This window comes from Crotalus tigris, unplaced genomic scaffold, assembly GCF_016545835.1.
Source record: "Crotalus tigris isolate CLP2741 ecotype Arizona unplaced genomic scaffold, ASM1654583v1 scf7180000018105.1476442, whole genome shotgun sequence".
NCBI lineage: Eukaryota > Metazoa > Chordata > Lepidosauria > Squamata > Viperidae > Crotalus > Crotalus tigris.
The window spans coordinates 353,170-372,790 of record NW_024096826.1 but is presented as its reverse complement, the minus strand read 5'-3'; the positions used below and the strand labels follow the sequence as shown (position 1 = coordinate 372,790).

At 34.9% G+C, this 19,621-nt stretch overlaps 1 protein-coding gene across 7 annotated transcripts in view; it reads left to right on the top strand.

The window, feature by feature from the left end:
• Nucleotides 1–19,053, top strand: part of ANKRD44 (ankyrin repeat domain 44) — a 165,712-nt gene extending 146,659 nt beyond the window's left edge. For 4 of the 7 annotated variants that reach the window (XM_039347978.1, XM_039347977.1, XM_039347975.1 and 1 more), the window contains 5 exons: nucleotides 1,126–1,271; nucleotides 3,240–3,322; nucleotides 4,269–4,351; nucleotides 4,920–5,011; nucleotides 9,574–16,301. In XM_039347978.1, coding sequence (XP_039203912.1) covers nucleotides 1,126–1,271; nucleotides 3,240–3,322; nucleotides 4,269–4,351; nucleotides 4,920–5,011; nucleotides 9,574–9,842 — 673 coding nt within the window. In that variant the 3' untranslated portion in view covers nucleotides 9,843–16,301. Of the gene's footprint in view, nucleotides 1–1,125; nucleotides 1,272–3,239; nucleotides 3,323–4,268; nucleotides 4,352–4,919; nucleotides 5,012–9,573; nucleotides 16,302–17,761 lie in introns of those variants that run through there. The other 3 variants (XM_039347980.1, XM_039347982.1, XM_039347981.1) reach the window with 2 other exon arrangements.
• Nucleotides 19,054–19,621: the final 568 nt, after the last annotated feature.

The following is a 19,621-nucleotide window of genomic DNA, read 5'->3' as shown; positions in this document are numbered from 1 at the left end:
AGACAGTGGTTTGTATTCATTTATTAATGGAAAATCATTTCATATGTCAGTAAAATGGAACGAAAAAACAATTTAAAAATGTTTCCTCCCTATTGAGCACCCTGTGGCCCACTTACCTCACCCAATTGTCCAAAAGAAGATTGCTAGAAGAAATAAAAGGAAGTCTATTTCCACTAATAAAGATTTTCACCGTCATAGATACTTGCTTCAGTGAAGAAATACCAAACTGATTGTATTTGATGGGTTGAAATATAACTAGTAAACCCTTAAAAAGCTGGGTTTACTAATTTCATAGAGGAAGAGAGGGGAGGGGAGAGGAGAGGAGAGGAGAGGAGAGGAGAGGAGAGGAGAGGAGAGGAGAGAAGAGAAGAGAAGAGAAGAGAAGAGAAGAGAAGAGAAGAGAAGAGAAGAGTTTATTGGCCAAGTGTGATTGGACACACAAGGAATTTGTCTCTGGTGCATAAGCTCTCAGTCAAACAACAAAGTGATAGGTTACAGATCATAAATCATAGTTACAATAATTAATCATAAGATACAAACAAGTAATAAATCATAAGATACCAATAGAAGAAGATAGTAGGATAGATGAGAAGATGATAAAGAATGAGAAATGAAAAAGATGAGAAGATGAGAAGGATAACAGCAATACAGCCTACTACATGGGTAAATATCTTTAGACCGAAGACAATGCTGTGGGAATTAGCAGAGTGATGGCATGGTGATACTGTTGATAATTAGTGCTGAACTCAGCTAAAACCAAGTATTGATTGCCTTAATAAAGAAATCTTCACAGAAATTTTGTAACAAAACTTTGTCAGTTGTGGCTCCTCGCCTTTTATTTTATAAGATTTACACTTGTCTCCTTTTAAGTAATTATTAAAACCTATCCATTTTCTTTAAGATTTGAAGGAATCAGATTTGTGTTGCTATTGAGCATCCCTGGTTTTTTGTGGCTTTTGTTCTGTGTCGAATTTTGTTTTACCTATGAATATTACTTTATTTTAAATGATAATATATTTTGTCCTGAAATATTACCTTAAGAGATGGATTAGAAATAAAGATAAATGATAGAAATAATAAATCACTCAAGTAGCCAAATGTTTCTATGTTCCGTTTTTTTCCTAGAACGCCACTTCATGCAGCAGCCTTTGCTGATCACATGGAATGCTTGCAGCTACTTTTAAGTCACAATGCACAAGTAAATGCTGCAGATAATTCAGGGAAAACTCCACTTACCATCGCTGCTGAAAAGGGGCATGTAGGGACTGTAGGTAAGGAATTGCTTCCTAGGAACTGAATAAAACTGATATCATTATATATCTTTATTGCTTCTGCGTATGACGTCTGCAGATCTTGCTATATCTCTCTCTTTTTAGGATCTCCTTAACTCCATCCAGCTATATCTTTCTCCATTTTCTCCTTCCTTTCATATCATTCCAATATCTATTTCTTTAGATATTTGGTTTGCAATTCAGTTTTATTAATTTTTTCTATATGACCAGTCCATTCAATGTATTTTCATACTGGCCATTCACTTTTGTATTCAGTCCACATTCATTTATCCAGCACCCATTTATTGTAGACTACCTCTTCTGGTTTTACCTCCTATATTTTCAATAAATATTCCTTGCAATATATTTATATCAGCAGTTGCAATCTTAAAATTCCCCATCCATTTACCTGTCTTTAATAAATATGCTATCCTTTTCAAGAGAAACTTTTATATAATCTATTCATATAATGTCATTCTTAAATAAAGTTTTAATTATTCATTATCAACTGGTCCTCTGAGTAATGTAAAATATAAAATTTCCATCATTTGTACTATGCTACCAGGAAAGAGCATATGAGGGAACACATCAGCAGTATAAGAACTTGTTACTTTATTATTGTGGAATAGTAGCAATGAAATGTTAAACAGTCATTTAAAGCCTGGTTATCTCTAGTCTGGACTACTGCAATGCACGCTACGTGGGGCTACCCTTGAAGAGCATTCAGAAGCTTCAACTGGTGCAGAGTGCAGCAGCAGCATGGGCAGTTCTTGGCGCTCCAAGAGCTGCACTATCTGCTGGTTCGCTTCTGGGTATAATTCAAGGTGTCGCTTATCACCTTTAAAGCCCTGCATGGCACGGGTCCAGGTTATTGAGGAACTGTCTCACTCCACTGAGACTGGCCTGCCCCATTCGCATCAGCATGCTGCAGGCCCCATCAGTCAAGGAATTCCAGCTGATGGGGTCTGGGAAAAGAGCCTTCTCTGCTGTGGCTCCTGTCCTTTGGAACATCTTACCCCTTAGGTTGAGATCAGCTCCCATCCTTCTGACCTTTGCCTGAAGACCTGGCTGTGCCAGATGACTTGGTGTACCAGACGACTTGGACATCCCGCTGGGGGATGGTTGATGAGTTAAGAGGGAATCCCACCTCCTCCGCTGCACAACCTGTTCCCTCCCTTTCCAACTTTTAACTAAAATTTTATTTTTCATTGTAATTTCCATAGTTATTATGGAAATATTTATCTTTTGTGACTTTAATGCTTTTAATGCTGTAAGTCTCCCAGAGTCACTTTGAAATGAGATGGGTGACAAATAAATTTAATTAATTAATTAAATGAATAAATAAATGTATCTCTAAAGCAATGTTGAAGAAATTAGGCCGCATATAAATTGTTTACCATACAGGCTTATGGATGTACAGAATTCAGAAAACATAAAATATGGAATAAAAATTGATTGTCTGAGCAACTGAATTTATAAGATGCCCCATTCCAGATGACTTTGGACAGCTTTACAAAATTCAAACAACAGTACCAAATAACCATAGCAATAGAAGTAGTGATCAAAACCCTCCATCCATATTCCTCATAACACCCGGAGCCCATTTATACTTCTAACCCAAGGTGATATCCTGGAACAAACATGACCCAGACAATATCATTCACCATATGTGATCCTACCTTTTCTACAGTTTCTTCCAGCATTTTTCATGTTACAGAAAATCAATTAAGAAGAAAAATGTAGAATAGTTGCACTGTGCTTTTTAAAATAGTAACACTAAAAGCCATTTGGGGAGAAAAACATTGCTTTTATGTTGCTACTTTATTGAATTTTGTTTTCATCTCTTTTATCATAGTTTTATTTTTCTTACTAATTTATTATGTAAACTTTATCTGAAGAGTTTGAAGATAATTGAACTGATGTTATGTATGTAAACTTACGAAATATTTTGTTTCTTTGGTATTTTAGATTTTTTGGTGAACAGTGCTAAAGCTGATTTAACCTTGATGGATAATGACTTGAATACGTCATTGCACTTGGCTAGCAGTAAAGTATGTTTAAAATTTGCTTGCTCTTTGTTAATTCTGAGAATTTCTAATTTCAGTATGAACCCATAACCCAAGATAGCTTTCCCATATATATCAGCTTCTGTTGAGTCTTCACTATTATATTCTTAAGGGAAATAATCCTGTAGACAGGGAGTAATAATCTGTCTTATCCTAGGGAACTCCTGTTCTTTGATCTTAGTTTTATAATTATGATTTTATAGTTATTTGTTTTATTGTTGTGAGTTGTGTTTAAGATGGGTGCCAAAAGAAATCTTTTAAATAAGATCAAGTAAGGTAAAGTGATTTTTTTTAAAAAAAAAAGCTTTATAGCAGTCTTTTTCCAATCCTTGGATTTTCTTTCAGCCAATTATTACTGAGCCAAACAATCATCAGTAGGAATGGTGATAGAGGAAGCTTACAGAACAAGGAAAACTCTCTAAACCTGAAGAACAATTTATGTCACTTTTTCTTTTGCTTGAATATCATGACTTGCTATAACTGAGTGTATTCCCCCCCCCCCATCTGCAGTGTGATGGCTTTGGCTAAGTAGAAAACAAGAGACAGGTGACTAAGATATAGGCAATAATAATGTGCATTTAGGAAACTTGGATGTTAGGTTGCCTTCCAACATTTTTAATTCCTTCTGTTGTAGAACTTGTAGCTTGTTTGTCTCCCCAACCCTGCAGTACATCACCGGGGGGGGGGGCTACAAGCTACAAGTTCTATCAGTAGAAAGAATGAAAAGTACCCATAAACTAACAAATGCATTTCAATCGAAGCATCTTGTTCTTTCAGCTCAATGCATTTCCATGGTTTTCAGATGGAAATCCCTGTTTTCACATCTGCTAGACTTCCTTAATAGCTAACTAAGATCAGATTAAAAAAAACATATGTGTTCTAGAATGTTACAAATATAGTTAGATATTGTGTATGTGTGTTTGTTTTCCAGGGTCATGAAAAATGTGCCTTGTTGATACTTGACAAGATACAAGAACCGAGCCTTATTAATGCAAAAAACAATGCATTGCAAACGTAAGTATATTAATTAATGTGTATTTTTTTAACAATTTTGATAACATCAAAGTGTCATATAATTTATATTTGTGCATTTTGGAAACAGAATTCACATAGTGTTTTAATGTAATTAAGCACTTGAACAAACTGTGCATAATATTATAGTAGACCAGTGGTTCTCAACCTGTGGGTCGGGACCCCATTTGGGGTCGAACGACCATTTCATGGGGGTCGCCCAAAAACGCAGTCCGCCATTTTTTCCCCCTTTTCCTTAGCTGTGCTATTTCCTTTTATTCTATTGGCTTTTGAAAGCCAATAGAATAGACTCTCTTGAATAGAGTCCAATTCTATTGGCTTTCAAAAGCCAATAGGAATTGTCCAGGCTGTCTCTGCCCTGCTGAGCCCGCCAAAAGTCCCATTCTGCAAATGGTGCTGTACCAGTTGAGTAGTCCTCGACTTACGACCGGTTGAGTAGTCCTCGACTTACGACCGGTTGGGGGTCGCGGCATTAAAAAGGTTGAGAACCACTGTAGTAGACCTTTTGAAATACATCAAACCTACTGAATCTAGATATTACATTTTCTAGACCTCTTCATATTGCTGCACAGAATGGCTTGAAGATGGTAGTTGAGGAATTGTTAGCAAAGGGGGCATGTGTACAGGCAGTAGATGAAAATGGTAAGTGAAGATATTCATATTATCATTTATGAACAATAAATGAACAATATATGAATATGTTTTTCTGAAATATTTTAAGCTTGCTGACAGTGGTTATTAATTTCCAAATTGTAAAAATAGAATTTGTGTTATCACAAACAGTTTTGTTTAAACTATTATATAAAAACAACTCCCATTATTATTTCATTTGAAGTATTTTGTTGACTATACCTTATGTAAAGTAACACAACTTAGAATTTTCTAGTTTCATAAAGACATCAGAACTCTGATAAGGAAGAGGGCTGCATTTTAAATGTATTGATGCATTCATTTTATAGAAGAATGCAAAGCCTATAACATAATTTTTAACTGTATCCTGATTCTTTCTGAAGCTATATTTCCTGTTCTGTTCACAATAAGTCACTGCCATTGTGTGGCCTTGGGTGAAATATAATGAATAATAAAACAAATATAATATAATGAATAATATTTAGACAAATCACTTTTCATCCTGAATTTACATATACTATTGCAACTGACATATCTGATCATTAGATGGTAATCTTCTAGGAAAAGTACACCAATCTCTAATCAACTATATCTCAATCAGGATCTTATGAGCTTGGCTTTGTAGACTCTGAGTGCTTTGGATGAAGGTTTCCCATAAGTCATTCCTATACTAAATTACAAATCATTGAGAGAAGTTTAAATTCCATTTGGCATGTACTGTCATGTTTGAAAGGAGATTTATATTAAATATGCCAAATGTTTATATGGATGTATGAAAGTCTTAAGGATATACTTAATATAGCTTTTAGGATTTTGGCCTTTGAGAGCTAAATATTAATCATATTAACCATATTCTTAATTAAATATTGGCCAGATATTGCACACTTGGAAGTAAAATACTAACTAGAATCCAAAGATAGAAATTGGTCTTTTGAAGAAAAGTTATATCAAAAAATACTGGCATGTTTTTATGAAGTCATTGACTGCTTCTTTCTGTACTTATTAAAGAAGAGGTATTTTTTTTAATATTCAAAAGTCCATAAAATTCTAAAGACATTTCATAGGGGAAGGAAGGCCCATTACTTTATGTATTTTTTTATTAAAAATGCTAAGCTAGTTCTTAAATAATTTTGAATTGTATGATGGCAGTTAAACTTATAACTTTTTAAAATAAGAACAAAGGACTGAAGTAAGATACACCCACACAAACATATACACACAAACACAAACCAGTCTTCTTTCTCAGTTTTTGGAGGAGGCATTTTTCGCAATTCTGTGAAATTTTGAAAAAGACATGAGTAGTTTCAATCTGTGACAATTCACTTAATGAAGGCAACTGGAAGTGCTGACATTTCTGTCCTTAAGCAGCATGGTCATGTGATATTGCATTTACGACTGTTGCTTTGTGATGGAAATTCTGGTCTCAGTTACCATTGTTAAGTGAGACTACCTTATAAAAAAGTACTTTTATAAAATATACACACTCCACCAGTGGTTTGCTGATACATGTATAATAAATACTGCTGCTGATACTAATTGAAGGGCAAAAGTCCCTAGATCCAATATACAAGTGAAAAGCCAAATTTATTGAACTTCGCAGGAGACAGAATACGAAGTTCTGCCCACTAACAGGAGGAAAGGCAAACACTTACATAGAGATTTTTATAATAGTACTCCCAGCAATTCTTCATTACTGGCCCTGATTCAGTTATTCAGAAAGCTTTGAATAACATTCAAGAGTCACCTTCCTTATTTCAGTAACCATTCCTAGAGGTTGCACTTTCAGCCAAATGAGTAACTTATTTGTAAGTTTGTGTGCTTTAAAGGAATTTATTAAGCATTATAATCATCCAAAACCATTGTGTAGGACATGCCGATTTACGTAGCAAGACCTAAATCAAAAAACTCCAGCTAGATTGGGTAGTTGCAAAGAGTTGGCATCCAGATTGTTTTCACAATTTTGAGATCATGCTGCTGTATAATACTGGCTTATATTGTCTAGCTACCCCAGTAGTTAACATCTCTCAAAGCCTCAAAGGCAAAATGGTTGGGAAAGGCTTAGCAAGCAGGTGGTAGGCAACCCGAATAAGATATATTTTCCAGTAGACATTATGCATGCACATTTGTTGCTCTAATTATGTGATACACTACATACTGTATCACTACATATCTAGTGCTGCCGCTGCTGCTCTTGCTGGAAGGTTGCAGAGCAGTAGTAACTGGTGCACAAAAGAGGATATGCTAATGACTTCCCTGAATCCCCTAAGTTAGCCTACTGCCTTCTCTGGTAATGAATGTTGTCTTATCAGTTTCAAAGTAAAGTTCAACTACCTTTCCAGTTAATATTCTACATGAAATAGGGTATGGCACTGTGTCCTTCATTTCCATTGGAAAATGGTTTTGAGCCATTTATTTATCTAGATATACTGTAGTATTTGAATTAGAACAGTGGTTCTCAACCTGTGGGTCGGGACCCCATTTGGGGTCGAACAACCATTTCACGGGGGTCGCCAAACAATGCAGTCCGCCATTTCCCCCCCCCTTTTCCTTAGCTGTGCTACTCCCTTTTATTCTATTGGCTTTTGAAAGCCAATAGAATAGACTCTCTTGAATAGAGTCTAATTCTATTGGCTTTCAAAAGCCAATAGGAATTGTCCAGGCTGTCTCTGCCCTGCTGAGCCCGCCAAAAGTCCCATTCTGCAAACGGTGCTGCACCAGTTGAGTAGTCCTCGACTTACGACCAGTTGAGTAGTCCTCGACTTATGACCAGTTGGGGGTCGCAGCATTAAAAAGGTTGAGAACCACTGAATTAGAATGAAACTGTAATTGCATCTGTATGGCTTCAGATCTATTCTGAAGCTTCCCTTTATTTTCACAGCAGATAGAAAACACCCATTAAATATCTTACTGCTGCATGGAAGTCCATATTCTAAATAAATTATTACTATAAGTGCAAAGGGTATCCATATCAATTTCCATATTAAATGTGTGTGTATAAAAGGCAATCCACTAATAGTAGAGGTATGGGGGGGGGAGATTCAGCAAATACATAGTTTATGAACATCTCTTATACTTTTACAGCATGTTGATGGTTTGCTACATGTTCTGATTTTTTTTAATATTATGTCTCAAATAGACAATCTAGCATTTAGTGCACCACAATAATTATTGGGATATTGACTGTAGATTGCCCATAGTATTTGTGTTTAGTCTTCATTCATTGAGTTAGTGAAATGGAATGAACCTATTCTCCCCCTGGGGCTGAGTATTCTTCCCATTCCCTGTCTAGCAATAAGGACTTCTGAAAAGTTCATCTGCTTCAGCAAGTGTAGTTTTAACTAATATTAAACATTGCTTTGGAACAGAAGTGAAAAAAAAATTATTTCAATTTCCTGACTATATGGAAAGACCTAACTGGGAAGCTAGTCTCATTTGCACTGTGTTTAAACTAAGGAAAGTATTGCCTATGCAGAAAAAAATATCTGTGTCTTTTTCTATGGATTATTGTTGTTGCTGTTGTTGTTAATACTTTATTTCTCTTATCTGTGGAAAGATATCAAGCTTCCTTCTCATTGCACAGTGCAAGACAGCTTATGAACAGGCTTTTTAAAAAGACACTTGTGTGTATGTGCATGTATGTGTGTGTATTGACATCCAATTTCTGTGATGCTATTTGTCATGGGATATCCAACAAGCTTCGCTGATATTCTGGAAACATACAAGCAGAAAGAAAGAAGTTGCCACTTTCTTAAGATGCCACCTGCTTTTCACTTTCCCTATGAGAGTAGATTTCTCTATCTCAATAGCCAATATATAGTAAAGAGCACATTGCTTGTCCTACAGCAGTGTTTCTCAACCTTGACAATTTTAAGGCATGTGGACTTCAACTCCCAGAATTCCACAGCCAGCAATGCTGGCTGTGGAATTCTGGGAGTTGAAGTCCACATGCCTTAAAATTGTCAAGGTTGAGAAACACTGTCCTACAGAGAGACTCAGCTGTCACATTTTAATAAACATGATTGAATTTAGCTAAAATTGAACATTTGGATTATTTATAGCTTGCCAATATTTAATTTTCTAATAGAAAATGTTGCAGAATTAATCATCTACTATAATAATGCTAATCAGATTATTATTTCTGTAAAATACAATAATCTATATTATTAATTTGTTTTCTTAAATATTACATAGTTTCTTTTGAGTGAAAGCCATTGCTCTCAGAATAACTGTTATATGAACTTCTACCTTGTGATTAAGTCTAACAGTGTCTTGGCTCATATTAATTCACATTGTCCTCCAGGACCGTGGTCTATCTGTTTTTATTTCATTTTGTGGAGATTTTAAGTTGCCTTTTGCTTTTTATTAAATAGTGCTTGTTATGAGAACCACTTTGTGAATTACATACCTTCCCAGCATGTCTAATTTTAAAAGTAACCCTGGCTTTGTCTGCTGTGATGGTGACTAAACATACATCTCCTAGCTATGATCTCATCTGGAGATGTATCCAAGGAATGCTCAGATCTTTTCCTAGTTCCCTTAGTACTAACCATGGCTTTGTCTGCATTTGTGCCCAGGTCATACACCAGCCCTGGCTTGCGCTCCTAACAAAGACGTGGCTGACTGCCTGGCACTCATTTTGGCTACCATGATGCCTTTTTCTCCTTCCAGTACAATGACGCCGCTCAACTTCGTTTCTTTTAAAAAAGACCCTTTGAGCAGGACTCTTCTCTGCAGTAGCTCCAATATGAGCAACACTCTTAATTCATATAGTAAAACCTTAATGAATGATGAAGGAGCAGAAAATGGATACAATGACAATGATTCTGATTCTGAAACATTTTGACTTTTTAACATTCAGTGCCCCTTTCTTGATTGCATTTGCATTTAATCTGAAATTTTCTTTAGAAACACCCGAATTCCTGATTTTCACCTGACCTTCATTTATGAATGAGAACAGCAAAGACTAAAATTTGCAGTTAAATAGAGCCTTTTAGAAAATTTAAGGATTTTTTTTTTTTAAAATGCACTCTAATTAATGTTTTGCTTCCGGCACTACTGTGCTTTCCATAAATTCTAAGGGCTCTTTTGGAAGTCTCTACCTCCTATTATATGCAGAAAAAAGAAGCTGCCTTTTTCTGTTTTGACAGCACAAGTAAACAGGGAACTGTTATGTTTATATTAATATGTTAGCTATATTATATCGCTGATATAAAATCATTTTTCAAGAAGGGTGTTTCTGGATTGTCAGAAGACCTTTCCATCTCTAGTATCTCTTGTATAGATATATAGTCTTCATTTTTAGGTATCTTTGTTATAAAAACCAAAGGTAAAGCCACAAATTTTGATTTGGGTTTGAACAAATACTGCCAATATCACCATTTTCTGTGGCAATTCAGACTTCTAAATTCATCACAGTAATACCCAATAGGTGTTTTTAGAACAACAGATATTTGCTGCTTCCATTTGCAATTTAAAATCATTAGGATCAAATCTTGTTTGCCTCAGTCACAACATACCCACCTGCAGCTGCAACAAAGAGATTATTGTAAAGGCAGATGAGATTTGCCTTATTTTTGTTACCATTCAGCACAAGCATGCGTGATTTATTTGCACTCTCCAAGTAGGGATCCTTGGGAACTTGTCTTACCTGTGCTGTCCAGCAATTACTTGTTTTAGGAAAAACCGGTTCTAAATATAATGCCTAACGCACCTAAATGTTTCACCCTGCTCATTTGAATTGACTTTTTGTTATCTTTATGTGTAATGTGATTTTTATCATAAGCATTGTCTGACTTTTTTGGAAAGTATACAACGAGATAGATTGCAGTCCTTCATATTTACCATTGCTGTGCTAAGATGCAAACAGGAGACAAAACCAAAACATAAAGTGGAAAAGTTAAGTAATCATACAAAAGGGAACTAGTTTGTACTAAAACAGTCCTGCTGGCATCAGTTTACTTTTTAAACATTTGCATTATGAATATCTACTCCTTCTGCCAAAGCTTCTAGGTCGAACGGACCCTTTTCCTCGCCTGAGAAAGGTGTACAGAAAGAAGAGTGAGACTCTTAAAATATAAAGAACTAACCAGCTATACCACGAGGACCAAAAGGCTTCAGAAGACTTTATTTTTTTTTTTAATAATGCAAGGAAAAAAAACAAGTAACTTTTCTAATCACAAATGCACAAATAGTGTTTTCTGTAATTAAGAGTCTTGGGTTATTTCTAGTAGATACTTCGACATTTGTAACCGATGATGATGTGTTGATCACAGTTTATTTTTCCAGACCAATGTTCGTACTTGTAATGTTAAATGTGTTTATATTTATTTGAAATGAAACAAGTGCCCAGAAAAATTGACCATGGTTTGTCCTCCTTCTTAATTCTATAATGTGTTATTAGTTATGAATTTAAGCAAATTTAGTGTGCTGAATTTGATGGAACAAATGCACATAGTTATTATTTTCAGCTCTTATATAGCCAATTGGAAATAGCTTCAAAAGCCAAGTGTTGTTCATGCACATTTTATCAAACGCAGTGGAGGAGTACATTGCACAATAACTGTTGGCAGAGCAAAGGGGAACATATAAAGAAAAAAAAGTGTGATTTAGTCTTTAAAAGGGGTTGAAAATTTGTCAAAGTTCAAAAGGAGAATTGTAGAATAAAGAGGAAAGTGTCCTTCCTCGTTTATGGAAGCAAAATATATTTTTACCTGAAATACAAGCAGTAGCCTGCTGCTTTGTTATCTATTCTACACAGGTATTTGAAATAATTTAATATAACCACTCATTGCTATATATCGAAGTATGTTGGAGACAGAATATGTGAATTTATTCTTGGATGATCAGTAACAAACAGCAGCACAACAGTTTCGCTCTGCTTCTATAAACAAGATTTGCCAGAAAAGCTTCCATCTTGAAACTGCACCTTCCTCTAAGTCAAATGTATTTTCATTCTGGACTGTATGTTGCAAAAAATAGACAGAAATAGATATCTTGCATTGTAATGGAATTTACAAATATTTCCACTTTGAAATAGCTGTTTCTGCACAATATTGTTCTGATTTCACTGAAAGTGTTCTGTTGCTGTACTGTACCAGTATTTGTTGAAATGTTACAAATTCAAAATGCTTTGTACATATCTAAAATGTAATCCTTGTAGGAGACCCTTTATTTTCAGACAGGTGACAATGTTCCTCAGATTTCAGCCATTTTGTAGTTACACTCACACACAAAAATGCCTGAGATGAAAAGGTATCATTAAAACTGACCAAAACTCTCAGTTGTTTCTTTTTTTTAACCCCCAGCCAGTATATCTATTGAGAGAGAAAATTCCCAGCAAATACTGCTGTGACAGATATGATATCTGCGAAATTTCTTTCTCAACCCCCACCAAAAGAAAAACTACAATCAGAAGTACTCCCATAAATCAATTGATCTTTCTGCCACATGGCTGATTTTTTTTTGTCCCAACTACTGATTAACATATTAGCAATTAATTTTTCTCTCACCATATAAATAAGCACAAAGTTATGCACTTCTTTTCTAAGAACATTTACTACCACAAGCTCTATTTGAATGAATTAGGGTAATAAAATATTCTCCAGTTGTTTTTCAATTTGATCCATGATAATTAACAAAATTCTCCATCACGACACACACTTTCAGCCAGGTCTTAGAAAAGTTTTTCATACTACAATTTGCATTCTCTAGCAATGATAAAATAAAAAGAGACTATTTTTCTTAAGAATGCAAGTGTGTATAAATTGTCACAGACCTCTAAAACACAAAACGGTAATTATGAATTTTTAAGTAAAAGGCAATATTTATGCACATATTTTGAAATTGCAATATTAGCATATATGTATTTTTAAATGATATTTGTATGTTGACTAGGAACTATAATGTAAGAGGCCTCACTAGTTATTGCCTTGATTCCTATTAAATATGGAGGATGTTAAATCCTGTTATGAGTTTTAAGGTATTTATTAAATCCTGAGGACTACTGGATGTTCCTTAAAACCCAGAAATAAAGTTTTGCAGTGAAACTATGGGTGTTTCCCAGCAGAAAGATCTTAATCATTTATAAAAAGTAGTTTTACAGCTTAGTTGATTTTGAAAAAAGAAAAGGAAATGAAACAAGTGAGGAAAATATAGGAAGGTCACTCTGTTTTCTTGACTGTTCAGCAAAAATTTCACTTGGATATCTCCCAGGGCTGCACAAGTCACAAACTTCATTAATGAGCCAACAATTAGAATACTTTCATTTTATAGAGCATAATAGCCCAGTTGTATGGCACTTCAAGAAGTGGGAGATTATTGTATGTTCTAAATGTGCTTTAAGAGGAAAAGGTTAATGTTGAGTCATTTCTGCTTGTTAAATCTTTTGGTTTCTTAAACTTTTTTTTTCCTCTCAGGATCTCTTCCCTCTTTTGAAAATCATGGAGGATTCCAAAAGAACTTTTGTCTGAATGGGTTATATTTATCAATCTTTACTATATTAAGAATTAAAATTGACATTCTCGCTTCTCATGATTGTTGATGGGATTTTAATATTATATTATTTCTTAATCTAGGCAGGCAAATTATTTTGATTTTATAAACTTGAGACCCTCTGGATCACACTTTAATAAATTCTGCTATAGAAGAACTAAGAAAATTTTTATATGATGCTTCATGCCATGCTTGCATCAGGACAACACTCTATAATTTTACATTATAATTTTTGTTAGGTAGCTGAGCCAATAGATATCCAGCTCAGCTGCAGCTCAAGAGGATTCCCTAGTTTTCTACTTTTCAGCAAATTACATTAGATTTTGGGGACAGACTGTGTTCTTATTGGTGGGAACTCTCACCTCACATATTTCCATAACTCCTAAGCTGCCATAGCACTATCATGTCCTTCTGCCAGGCTTTAGTGTTGTAGAAATGTGGCTTTGCAGCTCCGGCTATAAAGGCCTTGCATTCTTGTCCATGTTTTCTCACAGTCTCTCTCTTTTTATGCTTTTTCTAGAAAAAGAAAGTATGGAAGAAAATTGAGGGGATGTTATTTTTGGCACTTCCCTGTTGGTCCATTAGAAAGAAAATTAATCAGCTCATGAGGGGTTTTCGGCAGCTAAAATTAGGATTATAACAGGTTGATGCCAGAATAATTCTGAGTTCATAGAATGGCAACAGTGGTTGTGTGGAGATGCCCTCATAGTTGTGAATCACCCGGAGCCTACTTGTCATCTATTAGCAATAGTTTGCTGTTATGTTTCTTTTTTTCAAATAAGAAGCAATGCATTTGGTTATAATGGTATAGCTATGAAGAAAAGCATGAAATAAACAGAATGACCAAAAAAATGGATCACCAAATAATCAGGGAAATTAAACTACATTTACAAATCTATAAGTTTTCTCTCTTAATACTGTAATGTTTTATAACTGAAGTGAATTCTCTAGAACATTACTAAATATTAATTAAACATCACTTGAAACAAAGCACCAATGTTTCCATGTAGAATTGAGTAAAAACGTATCACTTTCTTCTTCCTTCTTCTTGGCTGATCATATCAAGTTAGTCACCATGAAATACACACGCATGCACACACACCATCACAGCCTCCACAAAACCTCAGGAGAGCAGGGGCATACTGTGCAGAGCAAGTTTGGGGAACAGAGGTCAAAGGACAGTCCACCATGCAAACAGAAATCTTCTACAACATCATTCATAGTACAATAATCTTCTCACCCAAATGATTTAATAGTGACTTCTATAAATACATTTTTCAATATGTTACGCTAAAATCCTTTGCACAGCTATGTAGAAATATAATAGGATATAGTTCTGAGTTCCTGAGTTCAGACTGCATTGTGTGTTTCTGTCCTATCAACAATCCCAGCCTACTGTCATGAAAAGACAATAGGGCTAAAATCCCTGGCTATACAAAATTTGTTTCTGAATAGATCTGTATTCATTTGTAGTGCCATCTTCCCCAAAATTATGCTTACCTAGCTCTTTTATATGTATTATTTTCATATAAAAGAGTAATAAAACCATCATAATTAAAATGGGAAAATTGTAATTAGTCTCACTGGAGTATGGATTCCATTCTAATCACTTTCTTATCTAAATGGCAATACTGTTAGTAGCAAATAAGGTACTGTATTTTAACTATAGTAATAAATGTCAGTTATGGCCTGTTTTGATTTGTTTCATTAGCTTTTGTCAAAAAATAAGCACTCTATTCTACTGAAATCAGTGGTGTTGATTTGATAAAGATTGAGAAGCATGATCTAGAAGGTGAGTAATAACGCATGCACCTCTCTATAATTACGATTCCGTGTTAGCAGCTTGTATTCCATTCATGTGAAACTTCAGCTGCCAGGTTACAATGCATGGCACTTACCCCTTGCTGATCTGTATTGTTTCAAGTGTTAAGATAAACTAGCTCAGGGGATATCTGTATCACTACTAAAAGGGCACCATGTTGTGTTTTGGTACTATTATAGCAAACCTTTGTATTTAACTATGAATTGAGTAAATTCAATTTCTTGTCTTCTCTGTTTAGAAACTTGATAATGCACCTGGGTTTCATAATGTAAGAAACTTTTAGAGTGCCTTTTTATATTTGTGTATGCTGGATATCTATTGTGAACATGTCTTTCCTTCATATGAGTCATACTGAAGCAATATAATACCTATATGTTTTCATTTCAAAGCTTTACAGCTTTGTCTTTTTTAAAAAAAATCTATTTGTGTTGACATAAAATTAATATGCTAAATTTGTATAGGAATTTATACATTTTCTTATTACACAAAGCAAAACTTAAGTCAGTGTTATTGGGAAGGATGTTTTAAAATGGTGACAATCTTGAGTGTGTATTAAATGCAGCTATCTGTGTTTGTAATGCAGTGACATACATTTTAAAAAGCCAATATCTAATGTTTTGTAGTTTTGTCTGTATATTTTATGCTTTTAGCATGTGCAATATATCTTTACAAACCATGGTGTCATGAATCTGGTGCCAGTGTTACATTTTGTATGAAATATTTGTAATAAACAGTATGAAATATTGTTGGTTTGTTGCTAATTTTTAAAAAATGTAAACTGAATTTTAATTATCCAAAGTGTTAAATTACATGGTTGTAAAAATGGATATGAAATATTATTTTGAACCATATACTAGGTGCATTCACGTTTAATATCCTTTCGACTACTGAATGCTGTATTAATTGTAATGGGCACTTTTAACTGCAAATTACAGTAATATTAAAATGCATTCAGATGGATTTTTTTACAAATAAATGATACAAATACCATACTCCAAATTCATTCATCTGTACTTTTACATACATTCAGGTTTCTGAATACCTGTAAACAAAAAGAAATACATAACTGTAGAAAAAATACTAGTCAGTACAGCTTTCTGATATAGTGCTTATATTAGAATAATATTATATTATATAATATTCATCCAGGTATTAAAATAAAAATGTGTTCTTCTATAGCAGTTGTGGCGAACCTATGGCATGGGTGCCAGAGGCGGCACTTAGAGCCCTCTCTGTGGGCATGTGCGCCGTCGCCCAGTCCTAGGCCTTTAGCTGGGTTTTATAAAACCTTTTTGCTTTAGGCCTCTGCCGCCATGTGCAAAAAAAAAGGTCCAATCAATCAGTCAATTTCAACTTCTTGCAGGAAAAAAAAGATCTTGCAAAGTTGGAATTGATTGAACTTTTTACTCCCACCCAGTCTGCCGTTACCACCGCAGCCACACCCAGCCAATGGGAACCACACCCACCCAATTGACCACGCCCAGCCAATGGGCCACACCCAGCCAATAGGCCATACCCACCCGGCACCTGACGATGCATAAGTGGGTTTTGGGTTGCAGTTTGGGCACTCAGTTTCTAAAAGGTTCGATATCACTGTTCTATAGCATGGGTATAACAAATATGCCTCTGGAGATCTTGAAAAACAGCATTTTCTATAAACTTCTATCAATTATCATACTAAGTTCAGTTGATTGGAAGTGTATGGTAAAATTTGGAAGGCCCTGTTGCTTATTCTTGAAGGAGCAGGCATGAATGGAGAAACGACTTTTAGAGAAGAACCAAATATGATTCCTTAGATGGCTCTCTTCTGCATTAAGATTCTTCCAGTTTAAATTATTTGCACTTCAGAGCTGTAACAGTTTTACTGCTAGCAATTAGAGCAACATGTGATGGTTGAATCTGTGACAATTGGGAAACAAATTAATTGCCTATTAATTGAAGAAGTGTGCCTATGTAAGCAGCCTTCATCCATCATTAAACTATAGAGTTGCATGAAACAGCTTTGGTAAATTTCATTCATAACATGTTTTTTTTTTCTCCATTCTATTAGAGAAAGGCATTTGTATGGATGTGGCCTATTACTTATTTCCATGTCCAATAACTGCATAGGTAGTAAACTGTACAGAAACCAGAGTTGAGTATTGCAGTGTTCTCAAAATCAGTTATCCAGAAATAAGTCCCAAGTAAAAAGATTAACCACTGACGGTTATAAATCATTGTAGAAGAAGGCTGTAGGCGGGCCATCCATTATAAAACTTATTGCCTAAGGGTGAGACAGCATTATATACAATGGATCTTTTGGATCATTGCCAGATGGTTTCCAAAATCAAAGGATTTATCCAGCTGCTCATCTGTTTATCTGTTTGATTTATATCCCATATTTTGTATAGGAACTCAGTGTGACTTACTGAGTCTTACTATATAGACTCCTTTCTGTTTTTTCCCCACAGCCATCACCTTGGGAATTGGGCTGGCCTAAAGTCCCCTAGTGACCTTCTAGGCCTGAAAGTGGAATAGAATCTGGGTCTCCACTCTCACTCCTAGTCCAACTCCAGAGCCACTCTACCACACTGGATGGGAGATGCTATCTAACTGAGGCAACAACTACTTTAGATGTACCCTCCTCATCTTCCTAATGTCTTCTCACTTCTGCTGCCAATAAGTCCGCCAATTTACAACTGTAATTGAACCCAGAATTGCTGTGGTAACTCATTGTGATCATAAATTGAGGTATCATACAACCAGATTCAAAGTTGTAACTGCTTTTTTTTATATATTAAGATCAGCACTTTAAATTACACCCAAAATCTGATAGGCCAGTGCAAAACCTTCAGGACAGGTGTGACAAGTATCTATAAACACCCATGAGCACTGAGGTCATTGCATTTTGTACAAATTGATTCTTCAGTCTGGTACTTAAAGGCAGCCCAATGTGGACCAAATTGCAGTAGTCGAAATGTTACAACATCCCAAAAAACAGAACTAATATGCCCATATAAATTGCAGGAAATAAAAAAGATAGCCCACATACTACTTTGAGTCAATTTTATACAGGTCTTTGAAATAATTTAATAAAATTACTCATTGCTGTAATCAGAGAAAGTCAGAGATTAAAAATAGCAAATCTATCTTTTGGTTGCTAGGAGTCAAAAATGTCTTGAAGGCCCATAATCAATTATTGGATTGTTAATTTCAATATGTAAGAAAGGAAATCACAGCTATCATTTCCAAACAAGAATAAATTGCTGGAAAAAATTCTTATTTTGTTTTGCAATTGTTCTTTCTTTCAAATCATCTGTTGAAATTTGATTTCTATTTTTAAGAACCATAATTAAAAATTGTTTGATTGAAACCCTTGTAAACCTGGTCAGAAAGTACTTTTTTGACTGAGTTTGCCTCATCTTTATTTACTGGAGGTGGGGAAAACATACTGTAAATAATAGGGAAACTGTTTGGAAACTTCCAGAAGACATCAGGCTGACTGCTGCTGGAACCATAGTGCTGGATGGTTTGCTTTACCTCCCAAATTGTTTGGTATATAATTGTGTAAAAAGTTATTGTTTGTAGGAAGCGATTTTATATGTTCTCTAAGCTTCTCAACTGGAAATTTATGTATTAAATTTATGTATTAAGATTAATTTTCCAACATTCTAATTGCCTGATTTCTTCATTTCTTCCTGCAAATGTGAAGCATGGATATTTGTTCCATGATTTTCACAACAAAATAATTCAATGAAAATCATTTAGCAATAGCATTTAGATTATATACCTCCCCATAGTACTTTACAGCACTCTCTGAGTGGTTTAGAGTCACCATGTTGCCCCCAGCAATCTGTGGACAAAGTTAGCCTTCAATACTGCATTCTAAGCATAGTGCCACCAGGGCTCCTTTAGACAGAGCATTTTCACTTAGTAGTTCTATACTGGTTTTAGGAAAAAAAAGTCAAACCACTGTAATTTTATTTATTTTATTATTTATTTATTTATTTATTAATAAAATTTATATGCCGCCCAATCCCTAGGGACTCAGGGCCATGAGGTTGGCTCATACAGAGACTAAACCAATTTATTTCTAAATCACAAATATCTGAATCTTCAGTACAACAGTGATCTTTTGGTAGGAAAAACACAATAGCTCTATGACATTTTCTTAATTACAAAATCTTCTGCCTCACCCTGATTCCTGAATTTTTATATATTTCAAAGAGAAAGGACGCGTTCCCTTCTGGAGGCATTTTGCACACAGTATAAATAAAGAACATGAGCAGAGAATATGTGTTTCATTAAACATTTATTTATCAAGCAGGCGT